Genomic DNA, 25885 nt, shown 5'->3' on the forward strand with positions numbered 1-25885 from the left:
ATTTCTGGGTCCCCAGGTCGATGTTCTGATTCCACCAGAAACAGGTTTATTGTAAATTCTTGGGGCCTTTCCCCTTCTATTTTGCAAGCCCAAGCCTCCTCCCCCCTTTGTATAGCCTGGGTTGGTTTTGCTGTATAGTCTCTTTTCTCCTCTTCTTTGGTAATGAAATTATTATCTACCCAAAAAGAATGAGACAAGACCAAAACAACTGATTGTTACAATTTAATTTAGACAATTTTTTTCTTATCTTTTGTTTCCAGCTGTTACTTATACATCACACATGTAGTTTCTCATGGACATAAACCAAGTGAGTTCCATAAATCTTGAATAGGAACCTACACAAACGAATAATAGAAACATAATCATTTTTTCCCTCTGAAAACATAGAGAAACTATTTCAGCATCTACATTTATATCAATTTAATATAATATTTCTGAATAATTTAGGACATGAAAAACCGTTCTACTTTTCTGAACCGAGCATATCAAACAACGTATACCAAATTCACGCCATCTAAGTAGGAACAATTCTAATTTCTAATTCAATACAGTTCAAAGACAAAAACCTGCTCCAGTTGACTAAATATAAAGATATCCCAAAACGATGAAAAACACGGAATCGGGGACCAAATCGGTCCGGATTAGAATTGGCTGGAGTTGTTCCCAAAACCCTAGAATTGGCACTCAGATCTGAAAACTCAGCAATTCTAGGTTTTTTATCCAAGAATTGGCCGGATTCGAGATCGGTCATGGCCGATTCAACCATTTCCGATTCAGATTTTTGAAACCAAGATAATCAACTTAGACTATTAGCTCAACCACATGAAAGAAAAGTTATCAGCGTATTTAATTTCTTCCATTCACCAACAATTTATATAGATGCTCCACTTGTTTAACATAAAATGCCTAAAAGTAAAAGAAAGAATTATATTTTTTACTTCCCATAACGTATTTTGCACTGTTTTGGCCTAACTGTCACCCACTGGAGAACTATGCATTCCTTATATTTTTTTTTTAATATTATTATTATTTAATTGGAAAGTACTAATACATACGACCTTAGAGACTACATCTCTCTCTCTCCCTTCTCTCACTCTCACACACTCTCTTCACTCTCAAACAGTCTCTTTCTGATCTCTCTCTCTCTCTCTCTCTCTCTCTCTCTCTCTCTCTCTCTCTCTCTCTCTCTCTTTTTAAAAGGGGACTCGGTCCTAAAACATATTGGCGAGGGCAACAAGCCACTCGCTCACTTAAGAGAAATAAAAAAAAGGCTACGGGAGATCTGTAAGCCGCACCGAGGGGGTCCTTATCCTATTCGACTGTCGGGGGATCTCAGCATATACACCAGGCCAAACAAGAGCCACACGGGCCAAAAGAGCCTCTTCCTCTGGCGAAAAGGGAGATGGAAATTTTTGCAACCCCACTCCTAACTCCTTTTCAACCTAATATTTTCCTACCGCCGCGTCCACAGCCTTAACACTAAGAATTGCATTCCATTGACTTCGAGTTCTGCCAATAACTGGAGTTGCCATATGGGAACCCACGTGACCACCTCGACGAGCATTCCTACGTCCATCGCGATTTTTTCGACCCAACACCTTAGTCCACCCGCCTTGCACCTCCTCTTGATCAGATGGGTCATAACCCGACGCACGAGAATCCGATCTTTGAACTGATTCCACCTCATTAGGCATATTTAAAACGATAGCCCCATCTTGTAAGTGGGAATTATGCACATTCGAACTCCCTCCCTCTCTTTGGTTCAGCACCAAAGATTTACCTTGATGCCCCGTCTCAACAGTACCATGTCCCTCCCACGCTTGGACATCAACCTGGCGGCTGAATTTTGAACCAACATCCGAATCCGAACCGAACCCGAATCCGACGCCACCTCATTATCTTCCAAATCCAGTCCATTAGTTCCCAGGCAAACTCCACTTGCCAATAAAGAGTGCTCATTATTTGATTCCATAACACCCCTATCCTCCAAAGTAGGTTGAGTCAAAGAAACCACCCCAGCCGCACTACCCTCTCCTACAAAATAGGATTTATTTAAACTTAAATCTTTCCCCACTGTCTGAGAGGAAATAAGATTTCTCTCAGCTCCTTGATTCTCTCCACGCAAGGAAAGGTCCAGATATGGGTGAGCCGTTACCAAAGAGGGAATCTCGGCTTCAACTGCGAGATTCTCTCCCCTAGATTGAGACCCCTTTAGACCAGAGTCATCTCTTGGTACAGGAGCCTAAATGCCGGCAGCCCCACCTAAATCGACATACAAGGCACCAGGAATGCCCCCCTCCGACAATTCTTTCTGGTGTTGCACTGCTGCTTCTTTTTTCTCCCTGCAGGAATCCACTGAGTGACCCACCTTCTGGCAGAGAGAGCATCGATGCAAAGCATCCCTGCATGCGATTGCCTGTGAAGAAATTAGGCTAACCTCACCCTTCTCCGTAATAGTCTGTGTCGCCAGATCCACCTGTACACCTTTAATATCTTCTATTAAACTCTGGTTTTCACCATTATCGACCAACCTTAAAGGATTCACATCATTAATGGCAATTGCTCTGTTTGCGGCCGAAGCACCATTATTGGTCACACCATTAACGGCTGTACCTCCCAAATCAACCACACCATTAACTTCTGCACCATTAACGACTGCAACCCCTGGATTAGGCAGACCATCACTCCCACCCAAAGCACTGATAGTCTCATCCCTTTTCCGTGTAAAACACAAATCTTCCGAAACCTGTTTCTTCTTCCTGCAGATGTCGTGGCCATGCCCTATTTTCATGCAACCCGTGCAAAACAAAGGTTTTCTCTCATACACAACTTTTAGGATAAAGCCCCCAGATCCACACCCAATCCAAATGTGATTGGGGTGTTCTTCACGTAAATCGAGTTCTACACATGCCCTTGCTGCAACAGTGCAAGAACAACCAGCAATAGCCCCATCGACCTTCACTACTTTCCCCACAGCTCCTGCAACAGAGAGGAAGAAATGCCCCTGATAAAGATTCACCGGAAGGCTAGGGAATGAAACCCAGACAGGGACGATTGGAGATTCCACCCCTGGTTTAAAGTTCCTGGACCACTTGAAGAATCTGAACAAATAACCCTTGATGAAAACTTGTTCTTTCAACCAAATCCTAACAAAATCCGACCAAGCCATGAACCTAAAAAGGATGTGACGCTGATCAAGAATTGAAATTGCAACATCTGCTTCAAGGAGGAAGGTCTTTTGGAGAAAGTTTTTAACATCAAAAATCGATGGTCGGCCATAAGAAAACTTGGCTATAAGTGAGTGTTGAAACGGGATCACTGATCTCTCAATCTCTTCAATGGTAAAAAAAAATTGCCGGTGTCCCGAGATGAATTGCAGGTTTTTTGACAGCTACAGAAGCAGGTTGAATCGAAAGAGTTTTAGAGACTACGATTGCAAAAGATGCGGCAAAACCACTCCCATTAGAACCAACGGCCCCAGTGACAGCAGGGTCAGGCGGGCAATTCTCCCTAGAAGAGGGAGAATCGGTCATAGCAATGGAACCTTCTCTGTACCCCGCCGGCTGCCTCATATTCTATTGTTATTTGTTAATGGACATTTGATGGTGCAAAATTTTGACCTAGCCGGACCCATCAACACTAGGGTTTGAACTTTGCACCCTTTCCCAAAATATATAACATTCTATGCATTCCTTATATTTACTTCCAATAAAACAATATTTTTAGTAAAAGAAATTTACATCCTTTTTTTTTCCGTCCATTTTATGTCAACATAAACGGAGTCTTAAATAACTCAATATAAGTTGAGCATACTGTTTTAATTTTTGAAAGTTTATTTGCTTGTAAGGCTTGCCACGTAAGATAAATTAGAAGGAAAAGGAAGACATCCAGCCTTGATAAATCAAACAAGACCAACCCCCCCCCCCCCCAAAAAAAAATCCAAACCTGAGAATGTGGGAAGTGAGCCTTGATCATCCTTCCAATGTTCTGTGTGTGACTCAAATCAAGAGCTGCATCAACCTGGGAATAATCAAGAGAAACAGGTAAGTACAAATGATGGCATTTTACACACCCACCATAGAGATAATACGATGAGAAAGGAAATACAATAGGCAAATAGGACTCAACTCAACCAAACTTATCCAAACTAAATGAGGTTAGCTATATGATTCCTTTTCACCAGTCAACTCTATTCGAAAGTCAGTTGTTAACCCAAAGCCATCCATGCATTCTAAATACTACTCTCATGTCAATTTCGGCCTCAACCTTGTGCTTTTAACCCCTCTAATATGCCCTATACAACTCCTAACCAGTGCATCCAAGGACCACCATCGTAAATGCTAAGATTATAAATCAATGTATCACCCATCAGAGTCATGCCCCAATTAACCCGAATGTGTCCATTCTTCTTTATCCTTGTTTTACCACTCATCCATCTCAACATCCTCATCTTGGCTACACTTTATTTTATTTTCCTGTTGTCTCAACACCCATCATCAGATGCATATAACATTCTACAAAACATATCAGAAATGATGAATCAAAATCTCTAAGTTGAAACAAACTTTCACTAAATTTTACCGTGAAACATGAAGAATGAGATAACAAAACTGCTCAACAGTTCTAATTTCTAATAACTTTAAGGAGGGATAAGCACATCCAATCTACTCACAATATGTTTGCTTATTTGATGTACAGTTTTCAGAACCATGTGATCACAATTTGGTATCAAATAAGGCTCATTTATGTATGTGTATACATTTTCGCTTGTGTGCGTATGTGTGTTTGTCTGTGCCTGGAGATATATCATTTTTCTTACATTAAACAACAACAACTCAGCCTTATCCAAACTTAAATGGGGTCGGCTACGTGGCTCCTTGCCCTCCAATCAGCTCTATTCGAGGTCATACTTGATAAAAGGCCTAAGCTATGCATGTCTTTCCTCACCACTTCTAGGGTCATTTTAGGCCTGCCTCTAGCCTTTTTAGTTCCTTCAATCTTAACCAAATCACTCTTCCATACTGGAGCATCCAAAGGCCTGCGTTGAACATGACCATGCCACCTCAAACGACTTTCTCGTAGCTTACCATGTATCGGAGCTACTCCCAAATCAGCTCTAATATGATCATTCCTTGTTTTATACTTCCTAGCTTTGCCACTCATCCATCTCAACCTCCTCATCACCGCTACACTGAATTTATCTATATGATGCTTCTTAACTGCCCAACATTCCGTACCATACATCATAGTCGATCGTATGACTGTCCTATAAAATTTTCCTTTAAGTTTTAAAGGAATACGTCGATCACGCAACACTCTGGACACACCTCTCCACTTCATCGATCCTATTTTAATTCTCTATGAAAATCATCCTCTATATCACCTTCTTTATTTATGAAGGAGCCCAGATAACTAAAAATATAAGTTACTAACTAAAAATATAAGTTACTCCACCTATCTCTTCACAAAAGGGTTTTAGAAACTAATCCACCTTGTTTCCAGTAATCCGGGGATTAGGAATGTTTGCTTTCTGAGAAAATCAATTAGAAAAAGGAGGAATAAGGCTCTCAGAAACTAAACCATCACCACAATCTGGTTTATTGCTTTATAACAAGTGTTTCCCCAGAAAATTAGTTGTTAGTAACAGCTGGACATAGCTTATGGCTTCTAGAAGGATGAAGATTCTGTTAACAATTAGTAATCATAACGCATAAGCTCCTAATTTTAGAGAAATTGATATACAGAATTTTAAGCATTAGTTGCCTAGGTTAATTAGAATTTAGCAACCTAGCAAAACTTTTATTATTCAAAGATGTGATAGGATTATCCAGTTGTTATCAACATGTTTTTGAGGGGGGGGGGGGGAACACTTCAAGCAGACAGAACACTAAGATGCATGACGTAAATTTTCTTTAAAAACATAAGAAATATCTATGCTAAGGCAATAGAAGTAGCAGCAAAGGTATGGACAATTAATATAGACTCTCACTTACTTAGGTACCAATTAGAAAATCTTTTCATTCATTAATTTTCCTTCTTAGAACTACTTTCCTATGAACCAAAAGGAGCTAATGTAGTCCTAGGTAGGACAAGTCCCACTAGGAGCCAAGGGATAGGGTTACCTAACAAGCTGGCCGATTGGGACTGATTAGGTTAGCTAGGGCAGAATTAGGGTTAGGATTAGGGTTTCGAACTAGGGTTTTATTGGGTAATGATGTGCAGGTTTTTAGGAGTCTATTGGTGTAGGTTTTAATTAGGTTTAAACAAGAAATTTAAAGTCTGAAATTCTAGTGCTAGGGTTTTGGGTTTTGGGAAAAGAGGGGATGAAGGGATTTAGGGTTTCTAGGGGGAATCAGGTCAAGGGCTTCTGGCCGAGTGTCACAGGTGTGGGGAAGGTGGTTCGGTTGGAGTTTGGTGTGGTTTGGCTGGCTGGTTAGGTCTGGGCAGACTTAAGAAGCTTTAGGGTTTAATGGGGAACTAGGGTTGATAGGAGAATGGGCTGTAGATTAAGATTAAACAAAGGAAAACTAAAGTAGGACAGGTTTAACTTACTGTAATGCAGAAATAAAGGCAGCAACTTGAAGACTTGATAGAACCTCCCGATCTTCACAATGCAAGGAGTCGCAGGAGTCCACCTACCCTTCACCACCTTGAGTTCCACAAGGATGCAAAGCTCACAGAGGAGCAGAGGCAGAAGCACGATGGCAGCAGTCACAGCTTTGAAAGCAGGAATTTTTTTATGCAGAAAATTAGTGGGGGAGCCTGCCCACGATAGGTGTATTTATAGTAATAAAAGGGGCCAAAGGGCCTTACAGATATTCAGATCTGGATTAGGAATCCCAGATCTGAGTCCTAGTTATAGTCCTAGTCACAATATAACTCAACCCTCTTAAAATCGTGGAGGGGAGACTAAAAACAAAGTTTTAAAAAGAAATACAAGATGCTCTAAGAGCCAATAGAAATAAAACAAAAACAACCAATAAGAAAGAGTCACTTAAATTGGACCAGTGGTTGGACCGGTTCAATTTAAGAGCTAAAAAAAAAACTAAGTATAGAAAAAAGAAAGGCTCCAACAAAACAGCCAAGTCAAGGCTTCTTCTTCTTTCTCATGCTTGGACCTGCATCAGGAGCATTAATAAGTTCCTTCCCATACTAAATATCTAATAGGTTGGACTTCTGATCACCAGTCATTAGGGCCAAAGAGGAATATAGTTCCTAATCCATATACTAAAACCTTTTTCCACTTCCGAAACAGGACTGAAAAATAAAGACTATGGATGATCTACATACAACAGACATCAAATGAAAAGAAAAAGGGAGCAGAATGTTGGTAATAACAAGTAAAAATGAAAATCTTAGGACAATTGTGACCTAACCATCCAAACATTATTGAGAGAAAATTTACTTGCTCCCAACCCCCACCCCAATTTATAACAGTTTGACGGGGGATCCCATGTTCACATGGTATGACAGGCCATAGCCTGACGGTCACTGACCACCAAAACCCCACAACAACAAGGACATCAAAAGGAACAAGCTCATCCATGCAATTTGAATTTCAAATAAAATAAAAATTTTACCAACTACAAGAACAGCCCTTAACTCACTGCTTATGCAAACAAGAAACAGCAGGTAACAGTTACTATTGAACATCTATAAAAGGAAAAGTGCTTCCCATAGTTTTTATTTATTTATTTATAGTTAATCTTATTTTTTAAGGTCGTCAAACAATTTCTGATATTGCATTGCTCTATCAGGACTCAGAAAGGTCAAATCAACATTTACAGAAGCAGGAGCCAAGAAGTGCCCATTCACAACATTTCCACTTTTTAGCAGTCAAGCCATATGCCAATCTTCAACTGTCCCACTGTCTAGTCTTTTGCTTCTGAGGTTTTAGATCTGCGAGCTCACAATTTGGATAACTAGATTCAAAATGCTTCCTCCCGATTTGGATAACTAGATAATTCTACATGCTTACCATAGCTGTACCAATGCAATACAGTACCAGTACAAGATATTGAGCAGATACTCCTAGAACAAAAACTGAAAATTCCTTTTACGCCACTATTGGTTCTTTCCTTGATTTCCTATACTGTGTTAATGTTTTGTTAACACAAACACAGATCTAGAAAAAATCTCTCTAAGGACCTTTGTAAATAATAGAAAGCAATGAAAAACCATTGAAAGACGCATTACATTCAAAATATGGAGCGAAAGAATGTTATAGTAATACAGTGAAACTAAAGGCAGTTACTACAGCATTGGAAATTTCCTCATCTCACGGATGATCAAACTAGGATGTGGAGGGCCACACCGCGCTGGTGATTAAGTGGTTGTCAGGGTGAGCTCTAATTCAAAGGGCCCTTGGAGGTAGTTAAACAGTATTTGGACAGCCAATTTGCTATCTTCAGCAGGGAATACCTTTTAGTTGGAGGCTCTGATTGGCCAATAGTTTCATTACTTTAGTACCATTTTGCCTCTATAGCTTTTCTTTTTCTTCGCTATATATATATTCGATAAGATATTTGTATCTGTAGCATTTGTCATTCTTGACATATGAGATGATTGAGGTCAGGCCCCTGTTCCATATATGAACCCAGTAGCTTCTGACAATCAAAAACAGCACAATCCTCTTACATGATTGCATAAGGATATTCTAATTTAACATAAATTCACAATACATAAGATGTTAAAGATATTCAATAAATTTTAAAATTTTCCGGAGAAAAAAAAAACAAGACAAAACAGATATAAAACAATCCAACAACTTATGATTCAGGAATTAGGATCTGTTACTACCTCATCAAGTATGTAAAGAGGTGCTGGTTTGAAGAGAAGCAGTGCCAAAATGAGAGAAAGTGCCAGAAGTGACCGTTGCCCTCCACTAAGCTCTGACAAGGACTGCTTCCACACACTTCCAAAAGCAACACGAACCTCCAGACCATCTAAGAAACTACATCCTTCAGGAGGCTCCAGCTTTGCCATTGTGCCCGGTAATAAGGTAGAAAAGATGGATCCAAAGTCACTGAGTAAAAAAATTCAATGTCTGAGCAGTAAGTGCAATCATGTCTAGCAGAAATGAAAAAATTTCAAACAGAGGGAGGAGAGAGAGAATTTTAGAGGGAAATAATACTCATTTTCTTGAACTTTGTCTTGGAAACTAAGACCAACAGATAAGCCTCTATTTACTTTTCACAACAGATGCTGTTGGATACTGATAATTGTACCAATGTCCTTGTTACTTAGGTTGGGTTACAGACCATGTATCAATAACCATCAACATAAGGTAGCTCAGAGCCTCAGATTTAGAAACTCACGTGTTAACTTTAACCCATGTGACTTTTAAGGTTTCCTTCTTTTTCTCATCCAGCTCTTCAATCACCATCTTGATTTTAGACTTGTCATTCTACGCAAAGAAAACTTAACATAAATAAACAAGAAAGGCTATGGCAAATTATACATAAAGCTATTCAACAGGTTGAGAAACATGGCAACTCACTTCAATGATGTTTTTCTTGCTTATCAATTCATTGTAGTCATCTTCTGCTTTTTCAAACATTGCCATAACTTTCTTGTTGACTCTCTTCTCGAGACTTCATGCGCAAATATAAGATTAGTTTATCTTGATTCAGCCTCAGAGGCTCAGAAGGAATTCCTTTTATTCTAAACATTACTATTAATAGAGCAAGAAAGTACTGAAATGCTAGTAAAAAAATTAAGCATTATAGAGTGGCAAAACAAACCAAATCACTCACCCTGATTGCTCAGCTTGCAGCTTTTCCAGTTCCTCCCTTGCTTTACGAGGGTCACGAGCAGAGAAATCGTAATCGGTGCCACTTTTTCCAAAAAGTTGTTTTTCCGCTAAAATCCAGCTGTGCTTCTCAAGTAGTCTATCTACCTTCAGAGAACAATCTTTCTGCTCCATTTCCATACGCTTCACCTAGAATAGAAAATGAGAAAGTTCAGTATCTAGGGACAAAAAGTAATCATCCATAATTCAGTGGGCCAAGTTATTAATGGATGCATGTACTTCATTCTCCATCTTCTTCCTCTCCAGTTTTTCATCACTAAGTTTGTGTTGAAGCTTCGCCTGTTCTTTGGCAATGTGACTAATTTGAGAATCACATTCTTTCAACTTTGAGCGGACAGAACTCAGCTCAGATTGAACTTGATCATGGTCAGACTTTATTGATGCAACCTGCATGAGAAAGTGGAGAAAGTGCTTATCTTTAAAGACTGTTGATATGACTTTTAATAAAATTTCTGTGGCATAGACCAGAACCCTTTTACTAATATAAACTTATACCCTTCCTCTATGGTTCTCCACTTCTGACTCAAGACTATTGACCTGCTGCTGCAACTGAACCAATTGATTCTCCATGGAGACATGCTCCTTCATGACAGCCTCTTTTTCCATAATAAGCCTTTCTCTTTCATTTTTATGTCCCTACAGATAACGTGATAACAGCTCAGAGGCCAGAAGGTTGTAGGAAAATTACTACTGACATTCAAATACTTTTGACTACTAAACAATGTCATCTTCTACAGGAAAAGAAATATGATTCACAGTTGTTGCAGGACAAGTCACCAAAAAAAAAAAAACAAATCTCCATTGACAATTGAAAACATAGATAAGAAGCTTCACTAAAGCACAGATTAGAAACATGAATTAGAATTCGAAGTCAAAACAATTCTTTATGTCCACTAGATTGCTGAAATTTAAGCCATGTCAAGATGGGTTCAGCTTATCAACCATTTCCATTTTTTGTTCGACAGAAATCATGTAACCTTTGATAAGGTTTCCGATTGTAGAACATGGCATTTACATGGACACTTTAAGCTAAAAACTTCTTTGCTGTTTGACTCACGAGAATGATACCTACCAAAAAGACTTGGTTATTTACGAGTCTCCAACTTTTAAGCCTATTAACTTATGCCTAATGGCATGATGGACCTTGATTGTTAGTAAGCATGAGATGATTTGGTTATGACAATATTAGTCACTTGATTAGGAAAATGGGTGTGGCATGATAAGTGAGTTGAAGAAGCCGAAGAAAAGGAAATCTTTTCACAGACAACACACAAACTCCAGCATTTTCAAACACATACCTTGAGGTCTTTTGAAGCTGACTGCATCTCGGCCTTTATTGCCTTGATCTTTTCCTCTAAATCTTTGAGCAAGCTATCCCGCTTGCTAGAGTTCTCTCTGATCGTGCTCTCAAGCAATCTTACAGTAGATACACAGTTTTCATACAAAACTTGTTTTTCTTTTTTTTCCAGATGTGCTTCTTCAAGCTCATGCTCGATCTTTTTAACTAGCTCAGCAAGCTACATCAAACAAAAATTATTTCAATCGAAAGTAGCCACAAAATTAAGAAATTCAAACGAATTTTAAGCTGAAAAAAACTGTCAGAATCATATATATATAGATAGATAGATAGAGAGAGAGAGAGAGGAAACCAGCACAACCTTATGATGCTCATTCTGCTCAACTCTACTCTGGAACAGCGAAAGGTCATATAACTTCAGCTCCAACTGCGATTTAAGATCCATGAACTTCCTTTGAAGAGGCAGGAGCTGTGCAATCTGCAAAACTAAGAGAGGAAGGATGAATACCTCCTACTCAAGGAAATCAGGCATTTTGAATTGTAGCAATGAAATGCAAAAGAAAGGGAGGGAATGCAAATTGTAGGCTGGACAGCCCATCCACATGGAATATATGCACGGCACCTCTCATTATGCCAATTGCCACATGGAAGGATGAAGTGGCAATTCTAAGCTGAATAGGGAATGGTCTGGATTGGCTACATGTCAAAGTTCAGGCTCAAACTCAACCATGTACCCTCCCATGTATTAGAATGCACTCTCTCAGTAGTCCAAGTATTGGTGTCACCCTCTTGGTAATCCTAGATTATTTCAATGCTTTATTTTGCTACTTTGGCCAACTCCATTTCAGCGGAAACTTTGCATGTGAGCAGAGGATCAGAAAGTATAATTGTTTAGGCAAAAACAAGATGAGAAGTGGAAATATACTATAGAAGAGTAATTTTTCATAACACAAGGACTCATCTGGAATAATCTAATAGCTCCACCAACTTGACACCGAGGTTCAAGGTTTAGGTTTTGAGCCTAGTTTCAACCAAGCTCGAAATCGAAATATTTTGCGGAACCACAAAATTCGGTTGAAACCGGCGGTGGCTGCTGCTCCGCCTTCTCCTTTATCTTCTCCTCTTTTCTTCCTCCTTTCCTCCTACTTCTTCTTCTTACTCTTCCGCCTCTGTTTATGGTTTCAGTTTTGCAGTGCCATATCAATGATATCGATAGTATCAATCATGTCTCAACCGAATCGGGCCGATATGACCTGATATGATCAATACAAGGTCAATATATATATATTTTTTAAATCTCATATCAACCTTATCGTATTGTTGCCTTCCGTTACCAATACATATTGGCCAATACGACCAGATAGGCAGAAACGAAACGATACTTTAAACCTTGACCGCAGGTGATATACACTTTAATAAACTAAATTCTGCACACATTCGCACGATGTGAACTGTTATCACAGTGGATGGGTTTAGTGCTTGTATTGGGAGAACATTTCCTCAACATGGTTATGAAAGGTCATTCAGCTACTGCGATTGCTTGGGTTAAGATGAACAAAGAAGGCTGCTGAATGTTTGCCAATGTCTCGAGACATATCAAATACCTGGCTTCTCAGATAAACTGCCCATTCAACTAGAAACCTAATCAGTTAAAGACATGGCTGATCAATTGGCCTAGGAAGGAGTGGATAGAAATGGATGGGCGTCTGGGAGTTCCCTCCCTTTGCTGGGATAGTGTGGGGTGATCTGTGGGGTGTAAGTTTCTTGCATATCTTACCGTTTGGGATTATTGGTCTATGCCACTGGATTTCCATACTTCTTATGTACTAACCAAATTTCTGTTGCCACTAATATAAAAGAAAAGGAGAAGAAGAAAGTCTACAAAACGAGGATTGCAATTGCAACTAAAGCTTAAGTAGTATGCACGTGTTAGTTTGAAGTTTCAATCACAGGAAAATTATCATGGCTTTAGGCCAAAAAGGTCTGACCATTGATCTGAATAGTCCAGCCTCCAGATTCCAAAACCTCAGAAGGTTTAAGTGAGTATGAATTGGTTGAAATATTTCTGATTAGTAAAATAAAGCAGCAAAAAGTTCAGAACCAGCTAAACCACAAGATATCAGTATAAAAGCACTTCCAAAGGAAATTCAGATAAAGCATCACTATTAAAAGAGAAAAAGACTTTTGCAATACAACCAAAGAATAAAAATTAGAAGAAAAAAATTGAGGAAACCAATACAACTATATTGTGGACATTCATATACAATTCATTTACACTGGATAGGTAGGATCACCAGCAGTAACACTAAATTTGCAAATATTTGGAAGACACAAATAAACATAATGTGTTTCTATGTCTGTACATATAAATGTATGTGTAACAACAGAGGAAACCAATAAAAGGTGACCTTGGCTTCAATTTCTGTTAATCTGTTCTGATGAACGGAAAGCTTTGCTTCAGCCTCTGCCAGTGTATGTAGTTGCCTCAACAATTCACCTCCACCTCTACAAGCATAAGTTGATAATTTAAGAAATTAAATTAAATAAGATAGTAAGAAGCAGACGAAAACAATAGAAACCATCTTTTATCCCAAGGCTGGCATTGGTTTTACCAAAATCAGACATTTAGGAAAGACTACAGTAATGGGCATAAAGAGAACTAACAGCATATACAGGTGGATTAACAAGATCATTTCATCTACTTCATCCATGTAAAATTAAATGACAATCATATGCAATATGTACACTACCATTGAGAAAAAACATGGATGAGCATTGCATAAATGAGGCAGATGAGGAGCAGTAGGTTGAGGACTTACTTGCGACTACCACCAGTCAAAAGACCACTTGGCTGAAAAATATCACCTTCAAGAGTTACACTTGGGGTGCAGGTTTCCCTATTAAAAGCAACCTATAAAACAAGCAACCAATCTATCCATATTATCACCAAGACACCTAGATATACAATTTTTATGAATTAGTTAGCAGCATTGCCATTGATAAAAAAGCAAGATAAAGAGTACCAAATGGACAGATATCCTCGGTGTCTAAATTTATTAGCCTCATCATTTGTCTTTTTTATATTACATATATGCATGAGATTCAGTAATTATGATATATATATGATGCAGCACCAAGTAGGAAGAAGAAGAAGAAGAAGTCCTGAACTTAGGATTTAATTAGGGAGCCATAGGTTAGGTTTATTTTGCTTACATTTTCCATACTTAGTTTATTTTCTGTTTTTTAAATTGAACCGGTTTAAATTGATTGCATCCAATGGGTTCAATTGGTCTAATTAAAGTGAAGTGCTCCTATTGGCTAATAGGTTCTTAAATCCTATTGGCTAGTAGGGAATCTTCTTTTAAATCAGTTGTTTTAAGTTAGATTCTTTTATTTTAAGTTAGTAGGGGTAGTTGAGTCTTTTTCTTTTAAAAGTTTTAAGTTGTTTTTATTTAGTCCCACCCTTCCACGATTTATGTGGTAAGAGGTTAAGTTGTAGTGAGATTTGGCTTAGGCCTTCTATTATAAATAAAACAAATCGTGGAAGGCTCCCCCACAGAATATTTGAACAAAAAAACTAGATTTGTTGGCTGCCAATTGCTGCTGTTGCTGCTCCTTTGGAGTATTGCCTTGTGGTTCTATCAAGGAAGAAGGGATTGGTGGAATCCAATTGACTCCTTGCACCGTGACGACCAGGAGGGTCCTCATCTGAAGGTGGTTCTATCCTTCATCCAGTCGAAGCCTGCTGCCAGTGGAATCTCCAGTAAGTTTGACACCTAAATTCTTCTTCTAATCCTCTAATCCTTCCCCCTATTAATCCCCCTTTAATTTTGGTTTGAATCCCATAAACCCTAATCATCCTTAACCCTATTCTGCCCAATTCCCTCAACAGTTTTCTTTCAAATTTTAACCACAGATCCACTGAACCAATCCTTCCACTCGATCCAGCTTTGAGTCCCTTCCATCCATCAAAACCCTAAATTCTGCCATCTCCCTTAAAATCCAAAAAACCCTAAATTCTGCAAAGTCCAATTCAACCATCAGAATCAGCCCAAAACCTGGTCGAACCTCCCTCCTACTGTCCCCTATACTTGACCCAAAGCTCTCTCCAAAAATCCAATCCTAAACCCTAATTTCAACCTAAATACTAAAACCCAAAACCCAAAACCCTAACCCTAATTTCTGGATTTTGAATTCTCATCTAAACCTAACCAAACCTAGCCTTCTAATCTCCCCAAAACCTGCCTAGTTTAATCCTATAAACTATATTCCCATTATCCTACCCTACCGCTAGGAATTGACCTAATCCTAGTGCTGTCCAATCGAACCAGCAACCCCTTTTGTTATTTGATGCTTCTGTTTGGCTCCTAGTAGGTCTCCTACCTATCTAGGACTACATTAATATATGGACTACAAAAAGACAAACGACAAGTTAAGGTTCATTCCCTAAATCTCTACCTAATACCTACAGTCCTACATAGCTACCCACACCATGCCTACAACGTTGCCTCCTCTTTACAGCAATCAGGAAGTTAGTTTACATCCAAGGTTCTAAAACTTGGGTTTCGACCAGCCAGAAACCGAGATATGGTCGAAACTAGTGATTTTTTCCCAGCCAACTTGAGTTGGTGGTTTTGACTTTCGAGGCCCAGAAATGATTTTTTATATCTGATATTTTGTATACAGCCTATTTTTGACATTCTAAACACAATGCATGAACTATTTTCCCACAAAAAACACTCAAAATGGTACTAGTGTTTTTTATCCAAGTTTGATGGTGCATATTGTTCTTGGACATTGGCTAGAAACCAGGACAAACACTTAGTTATGCCTAATATCTTAAGTAAATGAAATATCATTTTCATTTACTTAAGAAATTTTTCATAAATAAGCAAATACCCCCTATTTGAATCCAATAAAATTAGTTAAAAAATCAACCCCAGTTCAAGAACAAAAACTAGATTTTCGGCGGTAGGTGCAATTTTCAACTTTCTGATGTTGGGGTTCTTCTCAAATCTATAAATTCCATAAATCTTAATATGGTAAAACATTGCTAAAAAACAAAAGTGCGATAGAATATTCATTTGTTTTTATATCTAGAAAATTATTTTCAATCAGAGCCATTTTGACAGCATTCGCGCAAACCATATTAACTTTGACCGGAACATAACTCCTTCAAAACATCTTCCAGTCAAAGTTAATATGTTCATGGTCCCCGCCCCCTTCCCCCCAGCCCCTCGCTGATCTGTGGAGCTCCCTCCCCCCTATCCCCCCTGGTCACCGAGGAAGAGGTGATACCATCGTGTGGCTCCCCTCCACCTCAAGTACTTTCATCTCCCGCTCGGCTTGGGACTTGGTTAGACAAAGAGGGACCCCATGTCCTTGGCACAAAGTGGTTTGGTTTAAAGGGCACATTCCTCTGCAGAGCTTCACCGCTTGGCGTGCCTTAGCTAACTGCCTCCCCACCCAAGCTTTTCTCATCCATCGCCACATGCAAGTCTCCACCAGCTGCTGCCTTTGTTGGAATGGGCACGAAGATACAGACCATCTGTTCTTCTCTTGCCCCTTTGCTGCCTCCATTTGGAACCGGGTCCTTCGTCACTGCTGGCCCGCTAGGAGAACGCCCCTCACTCTTCCCCGTGAATGGGTCTGGATTGATATGACTTTTGGGGGTAATTCGATCTGTGACAGGATTGGCAAGCTTGCCTTTTGTGCTACTATTTCCCACATTTGGATGGAACGTAACCTTAGAAGATGGACGTCCAACTCCCGCTCTTTTGACAAGATTTGGAAGGCCATCTTCTTTGGTGTTTCATCTAAAGCTTATTCCCTCACCCTGAGTAGTGTCTTGGATACTCCAAGGAACAAGCTGATTGTTGTCTCCTGGGGTCTCCCTACCACCATTCTTCGCCCTAGCTAATCTTTAGCTTCGGCTTGTTGGCCCTCGGGCTTGTATATTCCCCCCCCCTTTTTTCTTCGTAATTTAAATTTTCATTCATCCAAAAAAAAAAATATGGTGTGCTTGAATGCCGTCAAAGTGGCTCTGATTGAAAATAATTTTTTAGATATCAAAACAAATGAATATTTTATCGCACATTACCATCTTAAGATTTATGGAATTTATAGATTTGAGAAAAACCCTAGGATTAGAAAATTGAAAATTGCACCTACCGCCGAAAATCTAGTTTTTGTCCTTGAAGTGGGGGTTCACTTTTTATCCTTTAGGAATATTTTTTTTAACTACTTTTATTAGATTAAAATAGGGGGTATTTACTTATTTATGAATAATATTACTTAAATAATATTAGGCATAAATAAGTGTTTGTACCGGTTTTGAGCCAGATTTCCCCAAGTTTCGATGGGCATAAGTGTCGAAACTTGCGAAATTACCAACATCTCGGTCGAAACCAATCGAAACCATGCATTTTTTCAAGTACCTAGCCAACTTAGGGGTGTAAGTTTGGCCCTGTCAACCCGAGCCCACTCTGGCCCACCTTGAGCCCGAACAGGGCCTGGGCTGGATTTTTAACCCTGAGGGCAGGTTATGGTTTAAATTTTCAGGCCCTAGGTCAGGGTCGGGTTGGGCCAAGGTTGAGGCCTCAGGCTAAGGCCAGCCCGGCCCCGGCCCTGTGTTAGGTTATGCTTTACAATTTCTTGTTTACATTTTATAATTTGTGTTTAGTATCTAATTATCTATTGGTTTACCAAAAACTAAGGATAATTATCTATTGAACGCAAATATTTACAATTTTAAGATTGGGCTAAGTTTTTTAACCCCAAGAAAAGTCTAATAGTCAATTGAGTATGAAACAAACCAATACCCAATCACATGAAGCAGGGCTAGTCAACAAGGCCCTATAAAAAATTAGGGTCAATCAGGGCCAACCCAACCCAGCCCGGCCCGATCAAGGTCAATCAGGGCCGAGCTGGGCTGGACTGAGCCCGGCAGGGTTGAGCCTGCTGAGATATCTTAGCTCTACCTAGGACCAGGTTAGGCTTGGTTTGTACTAAGAGGACTCGGGGTTGGGCTAGGGTTTAAAAAACCCGGTCCAACCTGGCCCTGTTTCACCCCTAGGCGAAACTGAGATATGTTTCTATAGTTACATCTACTAGGATTTCTCTACAGATCTAGTATTTTGATTCTATTGAAAAGGTCCCCCCCCCTCATCCCCCTAAAATCAGGGACTAATAGCAATTGTTTACTATCAATATCGCAGTATATCTGGTGGGGTTTTAAGTCAAATAATGTGCCAAGTTTGAGTTTTACCAATGGAATTGTTTTCACAACAATAAACCCAGGTATTCGAACAATGAAGCTTTTGACAAAAGGTCAGTTAGGTACTTAACCGATATGCCAAAAGCTCCAAACCTGACGGAATGCGTTAAATCAGCCCTGTAACCTATCTCATACTAGGCTGGCCCAATCTAGCGCCCATACACTAGAGTGGGCCCCATTAGGCACATAACAGACCACCACACTTCCGCAGTCGTCGACCTCAGCGGCTCTCACTCTAGGCAACTTTCACTCTGGCGGTTGGTAGCCCTTTCCAAGCGGCTCCACTCTGCCCTAGCCCTTTCTTGACGGCTTTCACTCTACTCTAGATAGCCCTTTCCTAGGTAGCCCTCTCTGTGATTCGAAACCGTGACGTGGTGCCCGGCTCTGATACCAAATGTAAGGTACTTGACCGATACGCCAAAAGCTCTAAAGTTGATGGAACGTGTTAAATCAAGCCCTTTAACCTATCCCATACTAGGCTGGCCCAATCTAGCGCCCATACGCTAGAGTGGGTCCCATTAGGCACATAACAAGGTCGAAAGGTTATCTTTGCCGGGTTTATGCATATTTCAAAGAAACACAACAAAACTTCAATTCTGCCTTGAAGTACATTAAAAAAATCTGAATTAGATATATAGTTTCTAACCAAACTACAAGTGGTTCTGTGGCAATGAAAGAAATTGGAGAAGTGGTTAAATTGAAACTGATTTACAATTTAATGAATTAAGTACAAGGTTGTTCTTCTTTCTTACAAACAGAGGTGCTGCTTTATTTCCCCTTTTCCTGAAGAGGGACTCAATACTTGTTTGAAAGTTCCACTGTTTTCATGCACAGATCTTGTTTTTGAGAGAGAAAGCTTGGACAATAACATGCTCTCATGACTTATGATCAGTCTTCAATAAAACAAGCTACCCAAATCTAAATACGGTGAAATTTAAGGACATTCCAGGTTTGCTGTCAAAAAACATAGAAAACAATGATAGATTAAAATGAAGGATGCTAGCATTCCCCATGTTTAAATATGCAATTTTGCTTAATAGAAGTAATCTAACAATTTTGACGCAGGACCATCCCAAACATTGGATGATAAAAATAGTTATTAGAAGGTTGGATTCATGATCTAAAGGATATTATAAGTTTTTTATGTGATAATTAGTTTGACAGAGCTTATGAAGTGTGAGTAAACTAGCAATGTTCAACTTAAACTTCATAATGACCAGGATTACATCTCATTGAGGGGGTCAGCAGTTTAAAACCTATTAAGGACCAAGACTTAAGTTAGACAGCCTACATAATGCTTCAACAGAGATGCACAAAATCTCCATCAGGGGAAAGGCAACCAAATACCACAATCCAAGTGAAAACTAAAAAAAAAAAAATAGAAGAGTGCACCTACATATTGCTACTATTTTCTGCAAAATTTTAACTTTTACTGTTCAAGGTGAATGGCCCTTTCTGTATTGCAGTAATTATTATTACACAATTTTTGCTATAGCAAGTTGCATTGCCAAAAAAAATTGCTGCAAATGAAGCAGTCCGTAGTTCCTCACTAATCATCTATACAACAATTATAAAAACTATTCAAACGAATAGAAAACTGTCCAAATACATTAAAAACTCAATGTAACGATGAAGTATTTCCAAAACCAAACTTGCCTCTTTCGCAGCATCAAGACTTCTGCAGACGAAAGTTGAACCGAAAACAAACAACATTGCAGCCTGCAGTATTCATCAACTCTTAGAGAGATATGCAATAAACATAAGCACAACTTCACATTTTTATCCCAGTAATTCATTCCGGCAAAATGCAATAGTCCAAGCTATCCTTCAACAAAGAATAACCAATAATAATAAGGTTTCATCCAAGGTCCACTTAAGAAGTCTTACCTAAACAGCCCAAAAAATCTGCCAACTGGCAGATCAAATGGAACCCAAAACCATAGGTTCCCTACTCACATTTCAAGTTTCTTAATGGATTGCTAAGGAAACCTTTGCCCATAACAAACACCACACTAATAATTCTGGGGTGGCCAATAACATGGCTCATCCACATCATAGATGTCAAGGTGTTGCCTAGGCACCGCCTAGGCGTCCAGGCGCCTTGATCGCCTTGTTGGTGTCACTTGATTTTGACCCCTCTCCAGAGCCTTAGGTCGCCTAGACACCGTGACAACTATGATCCACATCATAGTTTATTAGAAACCAAGCGGTATGCACAACAAGATACAGAAAGGAGCACGCTTTAAAAGGGTCAATGCAGCTTACCTTCACGTCTTTATCATATCCAACCAATGAAAGAGCCAGCTCAGCATTTTCATCACCAACCTGAAAACAGCAAATCTATTAGAGCAATAGACATATTGAAAGAATGTAAAGCGTACTACGGAATTCAAATTCAATAACTAACCAATCTAGCAGCAGCATGCAGAACCCTTGGGGGAACAGGGTGGCCTTGGATTTTGTTCAAAGGTATAATCGTTACTCTTCTTTGAAGGCGACCATTTTGGAGCAGTTGCTTTCCTGTATTTTCTGTGTCTACAACAACATTAAATAACTTGCCACCAGCAGCAACCTGTTAATAATTCAAGTTAACAGTCTTCACAGGCCTTTAATATGAAATGAAACAGTACTATGTCCTTGAGAAACTTAACAAATCATATGACATTATAAATGCCGACCTCCAATGCAGTCATTGTAGAGCTATCCTTCACTTTTATGAGCTTAGCAACAACACCCTTCACCTTTGACCGGTCAAAATTTTTCTCAGGATCACGGTACGTGAAATCAACATTTGCCAGTTGTGCTGAAAGAATTCGAGCTTCATCCCTCAACTTTTGCACCATCTCTAACTCAGCCAATCGATCCTACAGCATATTTCAAACAATTACATCCAAAAGATAGGGATACAAAGTCCAAAATTTAGAAACAGAATATTTCCGAGGAATGGCACAAACCTTTTGTAAGTCTTCCATCTCGCCCTCTTTATAATTAACAGATTCCAGTGCCATTCTAACATTTTCAACATCTTTCTTTCTAACATTAAGCTCATTTTCTGTGGCAACAGCTTCTTCACGTTTTGACATCAACTGCTGCTTTTTCTCCTTTAGCTCTTTCTCACAATGGCTTATTTTTGTTTTCAGCTGTTTAAGTTCTGTTTCAGCACCTCCAACTGCAGTTTTGGCATCACCTAATTGATCCTCAAGGCATATCTCATCACTCCCACAGCTTTTACCAGCAAGGATACCCTATGAGCAGTAATGGCACGATCTCTATAAGAATGCAGTCACAATAATATATAAGCAAGTCCCAATATGGTCCATGGAGACCATAGACAAGACAAAGATATAATCAATAGTACCTGATAATCTCCTTCATACTTTTCCAATTTCTTAGAAAGATCCTCAACTCTCTTTTTCAGATCTGCTGCTCCATCTTCAGCTTGTTTTACAGCTGATTCCCTCTCTTCAACAGATTTTTTAAGGTCTTCAATACTTTTAGCAATCTGGCACAACAGCAAGACAGCATCACTGACTTCTCCAAATTAAAAAAATGTGAACGTAGAAGATTAATAGGATATACTGATATAAGGGGATACAGACTCAACATAAGAAGAGCAACCAGTGAATCCATTACCAATGTAGTGACAAGGCGATGAGGTTTGGGAAGAGAAGAAAAAACCCATCCGGTGCCCAATGACAAATTAAAATTACCTGTTCAGCATTATTTCTCTCAGCCCTGAGAGATTCCTCTTGGTTGTGCAGAACAGATGTTTCCTTCACAAGAACATGAGAAAGGGCATCTACCTTATCCGATAATGTTTTTACTTCTCCACCCATTGCTGCTTCTTTTTCAGCAGTCAAATGTGATATTTTTGTCTCCATTTCTTTTATCTCCAGCTGCATGTGTTCTGCATGGTCATCAATCTCAGCAATACTGGCTTTCATCTGTTCCACTCCATTGACTGCACTATCTCTTATCTTCTCAGCCTGAATAAATTCATATGCAATGCAGAACCTTCTAAGTCGATCTAATTCTGCATTCCCATTAGCCCACTGCATATACTGCATCCTTTCTTTCCTCAGTTTCTCCAAAGCAGGAAGTATTTCCTGGTCAAGAAGCTTATCAATCTCATCAACCTTGCTTTGCTTCTTCTCAAGTGTCTTCAGAGCAGCCTCCTTCTTTGTCTCATACATCCTCGTCCCGGCAGCCTCTTCAAGCATAGATAAGATCTCTGGGGGTTTCATGTTCAAAACTTTGGTAATGCGCCCTTGCATTATGAGGAAGTGTGGATTATTAACATTCAGCTGCACTGAATGGAATAGATTTTGGACCCGAGATGGCTGAGCAAGGTGTCCGTTGATGAGGTACTTGTTCCTTCCACCCACTACAATCTACACAATGTTCAAAAACATGTTCTTCACACAATAATGTTCAAATTATGGTTCTCGTAACAGCCAAATTTACCAGCTTGAAGGTTTTAACACTAGCATTCTAATGCTTTATATGCAAGGGTTTGCTTTATTTTTTTCCCCCCGGATTGTCAACAAGGAACGGACAAATGTGCAAAATATGACAAGGGAAAAACAGAAGAACCCGCATTACCTGTCGCGTGACTGTGATCTCTTGGCAATCTTCATATCCAAGAGGACTTCGACTTCGATCAGAATTGTCGAACACAATTGAGACGGTGGCTTTGGTAATTCCAGCCTGACCCTGCTTGTAGACAAGCTCCTGAAGATTCGAAGCCCGGACCTGCTGCAGATTTGTGATTCCCAAGACAAAGCATATGGAATCAAGAATGTTCGACTTTCCCGAACCGTTGAGTCCAGTGATGGCATTGAAGTAGGGATCAAAACCTGGAACTACTGTCCTCGTGGCGTATGACTTGAATCCCTCCAAGCAAACCTCTTTGATGTACATGTCTTCTTTTTTCCAGAGCACAAAAACCACAGAAGTAAGTAGTGACAGTGGGGTAGTTTAAGGATGCGAAACCCAAACAGGAAGGTTATCGAATAGGATTCAGAGACTGAAACCCTGTAGCCAGTAGAAGGTGGGGAAAAAGAAACAAGAAATTTCTTCCAACTCCAAAACACTGAAACAAGCGATTAAGCTCAAGAACAGGAAACGTGTTTGAAATCGAAGTTAGAGAGGGATGGAGTTTCGGAGATCGAAACCACAGATGGGGTGGAGTTTCGGAGTTCGAAACCACAAATGGGGTGGGGCTTTAGACAATTAGACCGATCGAAACCCTGCAGACTGAAATTGAATGGCTGGTTTGATAGCTAAAGTGTCTTTCAAATTATTAAAAAAAAAATTCTGGGAAGGCGGGAAATGCTATTTTCAGGTTTTCAATGCTTTTCGCGTCCAGGATTTTTTATTGGGGATTTTCTCTTTACGACTTTTAAACGGCATAAAATGCATAAAATGTCGAATGGTATACTCATTTAAATTGAGGACTTATTATTTTTTTTCTTTTTGTCCTTTTTATTTTTTGGGTAAAGGGAAGACTATTCATTATCTCATGTAAAACGCATGGAAGAAGAAATACAGGGTTCTCTTAACCACGGAGTGGAAAGACACTGTCATACACGGGTTAGACAAGACTTTCCAAGCTAGGATATCTACCAATGAGTTGGCCTCCCTAGAGATGTGCTGGAACTTACAAACATTAAAACAGTATGAGAGAAAAATGATATCTGCAATGACTGGCTCAATGGTTGATGGAGTTGAGTTAGCTGGGTCCAGGAGGCAAGATATAAACGTTGCATTGTCAGACTCTACAATAATATCATCAATACAAAGAGCAGTTGCTTCCAACATGCCTGAGCATACTGCTATGGCTTCTTCGAGAGCGACGTCCTCAAATTGAATGGCTTCTAATTTGGCAAAGATAGGCAAACCCAAGGAATTCCTAATACTGAACCTAATCCCACTTAAATCCTTATCCTTCGTAAAAGAAGCATCACAGTTAAGCAGGGGAGGGGGGAGGGAGGAGGGAGGGGGGGCTCACATCTTGAGGATACTGGTAGGGGAATGGGAGGGGGAGCCTTAAGATACTCATGTTAGCACGAGGAAAACTCCCTAAATAGACATTGAGTAAAGAAGATGACCTCCTCCGAGGTTCAGTTTTTGCGGCCAAAAACAAGATAATTTCTTGCTCTCCATATTGTCTAGATGATAAAGCTGATGAGGCTAATAGCATTGGCCCGAGATTTCTTGTCGAGCTGACTAAATCTTTTCCAATCTTCAATCCATGATGCAATCTTAAAGCCTGAATCATTAGGGATCATGAATGATAATGAGCAACCAAACCACACAGCATTAGAGAAGGGGCAGTGAAGAATTACGTGCTCAAGGGTTTCCTCTTGGCATCCACATCTTTGGCAGCTAGGATCAACCTTGATTTGTCGAGAGGAAAGGCATGTCCCCGAAGCAATGCCATTCGTACAGGCTCTCCAAAGGAACAAGCGGATTTTTGGAAGAGTACGACATTTCCAATTTTCTTTCCAGACTGAAGGAGTAGAGTCCCAAGATCTCACTTTTGAGGACAATAGTTTCTGTTGGTTTCTTTGCGCCTGGAGATTGCATTGCAGATGATAGGCAGTTTTAATAAAGAATTGGTCGTTCGAAGTTGGCCCCCTTATGATTCTATCCTCCACTGGGAAAAGCGATAGTTGGATCTTAGAGAGATAGTTGCCTTCTCAAATGTAGACAATCATTGATCGATCAAGTCAGTCCTCTAAACACGGTTTTCCTGGTCAATATATTGAGCTTGACAATCTGGAGGGTCAATGCTACGAACTTTATACCCTGGGAGGGAGGGGATCCAGTTGTCATCCCATATACGGACCAGGTTGTCAGTCCTCAACTTCCAAAGAATGCCTTGTTGTATAATTTTTCTTCCTTCGATAATGCTCCACCATGCCCATGAGGGGTTTTTACCAATATTTGCTAACATAAAAGAGCACTTAGGTAAATAAATTGGCTTCATGAAACCAGCCGAATGGGATTGAGTATCTGTGAGAAGTCTTCAGGTGACTTTAGCGAGGAGAGCCCTATTATGGAGTAGAGGGTCCCTAAGGCCGATGCCCCCTTTTTCCTTGGATTGCTTCAGCTTGCCCTAGGAGAGCTAGTGAATTCTCCTATCAACTTCAGATTCACCCCAAAACAATCAAGTAGTTGCTTTCCTTATGCGATCATGAAAGGAGATTGGTATCTTAAAGTGAGAGGCCGTATAGCTAGAGGTAGGAAGAGCCGAAGACTTGAGTAAGATTTCTCGACCTGAGTGAGTTAAGTAATGTTGAGCCCAGCCATGGAGTTTGTTGCTCATCCAATCACCAATGGTATGAAAAAACTCTATCTTGGAGATGCCAAAGTCTGTTGGTAAACCAAGATATTTAGATGGCCCTTCTCCATACGGAATTTTCAGAATTCTACTAATCCATCTTTTGAATATTGGCAATGTGTTAGGACTAAAACATAAACTTGATTTTTTAATGTT

General features: G+C 39.7%; 1 protein-coding gene across 2 annotated transcripts in view; it reads right to left on the reverse strand.

The window, feature by feature from the left end:
* Positions 1-23458, reverse strand: part of LOC122654219 (structural maintenance of chromosomes protein 2-1-like) — a 53256-nt gene extending 29798 nt beyond the window's left edge. For both annotated transcript variants that reach the window (XM_043848207.1, XM_043848206.1), the window contains exons 1-19: positions 22987-23458; positions 22095-22775; positions 21743-21886; positions 21339-21629; positions 21063-21248; positions 20792-20956; positions 20650-20709; positions 20041-20103; positions 13928-14019; positions 13517-13613; positions 11470-11586; positions 11110-11328; positions 10307-10447; positions 10031-10198; positions 9756-9940; positions 9500-9593; positions 9318-9406; positions 8800-9025; positions 3946-4020 (exon numbers count right to left, since the gene is read on the reverse strand). In XM_043848207.1, coding sequence (XP_043704142.1) covers positions 3946-4020; positions 8800-9025; positions 9318-9406; positions 9500-9593; positions 9756-9940; positions 10031-10198; positions 10307-10447; positions 11110-11328; positions 11470-11586; positions 13517-13613; positions 13928-14019; positions 20041-20103; positions 20650-20709; positions 20792-20956; positions 21063-21248; positions 21339-21629; positions 21743-21886; positions 22095-22775; positions 22987-23304 — 3411 coding nt within the window. In that variant the 5' untranslated portion in view covers positions 23305-23458. The remainder of the gene's footprint in view (positions 1-3945; positions 4021-8799; positions 9026-9317; positions 9407-9499; positions 9594-9755; positions 9941-10030; positions 10199-10306; positions 10448-11109; positions 11329-11469; positions 11587-13516; positions 13614-13927; positions 14020-20040; positions 20104-20649; positions 20710-20791; positions 20957-21062; positions 21249-21338; positions 21630-21742; positions 21887-22094; positions 22776-22986) is intronic.
* Positions 23459-25885: the final 2427 nt, after the last annotated feature.

Source organism: Telopea speciosissima, chromosome 3, assembly GCF_018873765.1.
Source record: "Telopea speciosissima isolate NSW1024214 ecotype Mountain lineage chromosome 3, Tspe_v1, whole genome shotgun sequence".
In the NCBI taxonomy this organism is placed as follows: Eukaryota; Viridiplantae; Streptophyta; class Magnoliopsida; order Proteales; family Proteaceae; genus Telopea; species Telopea speciosissima.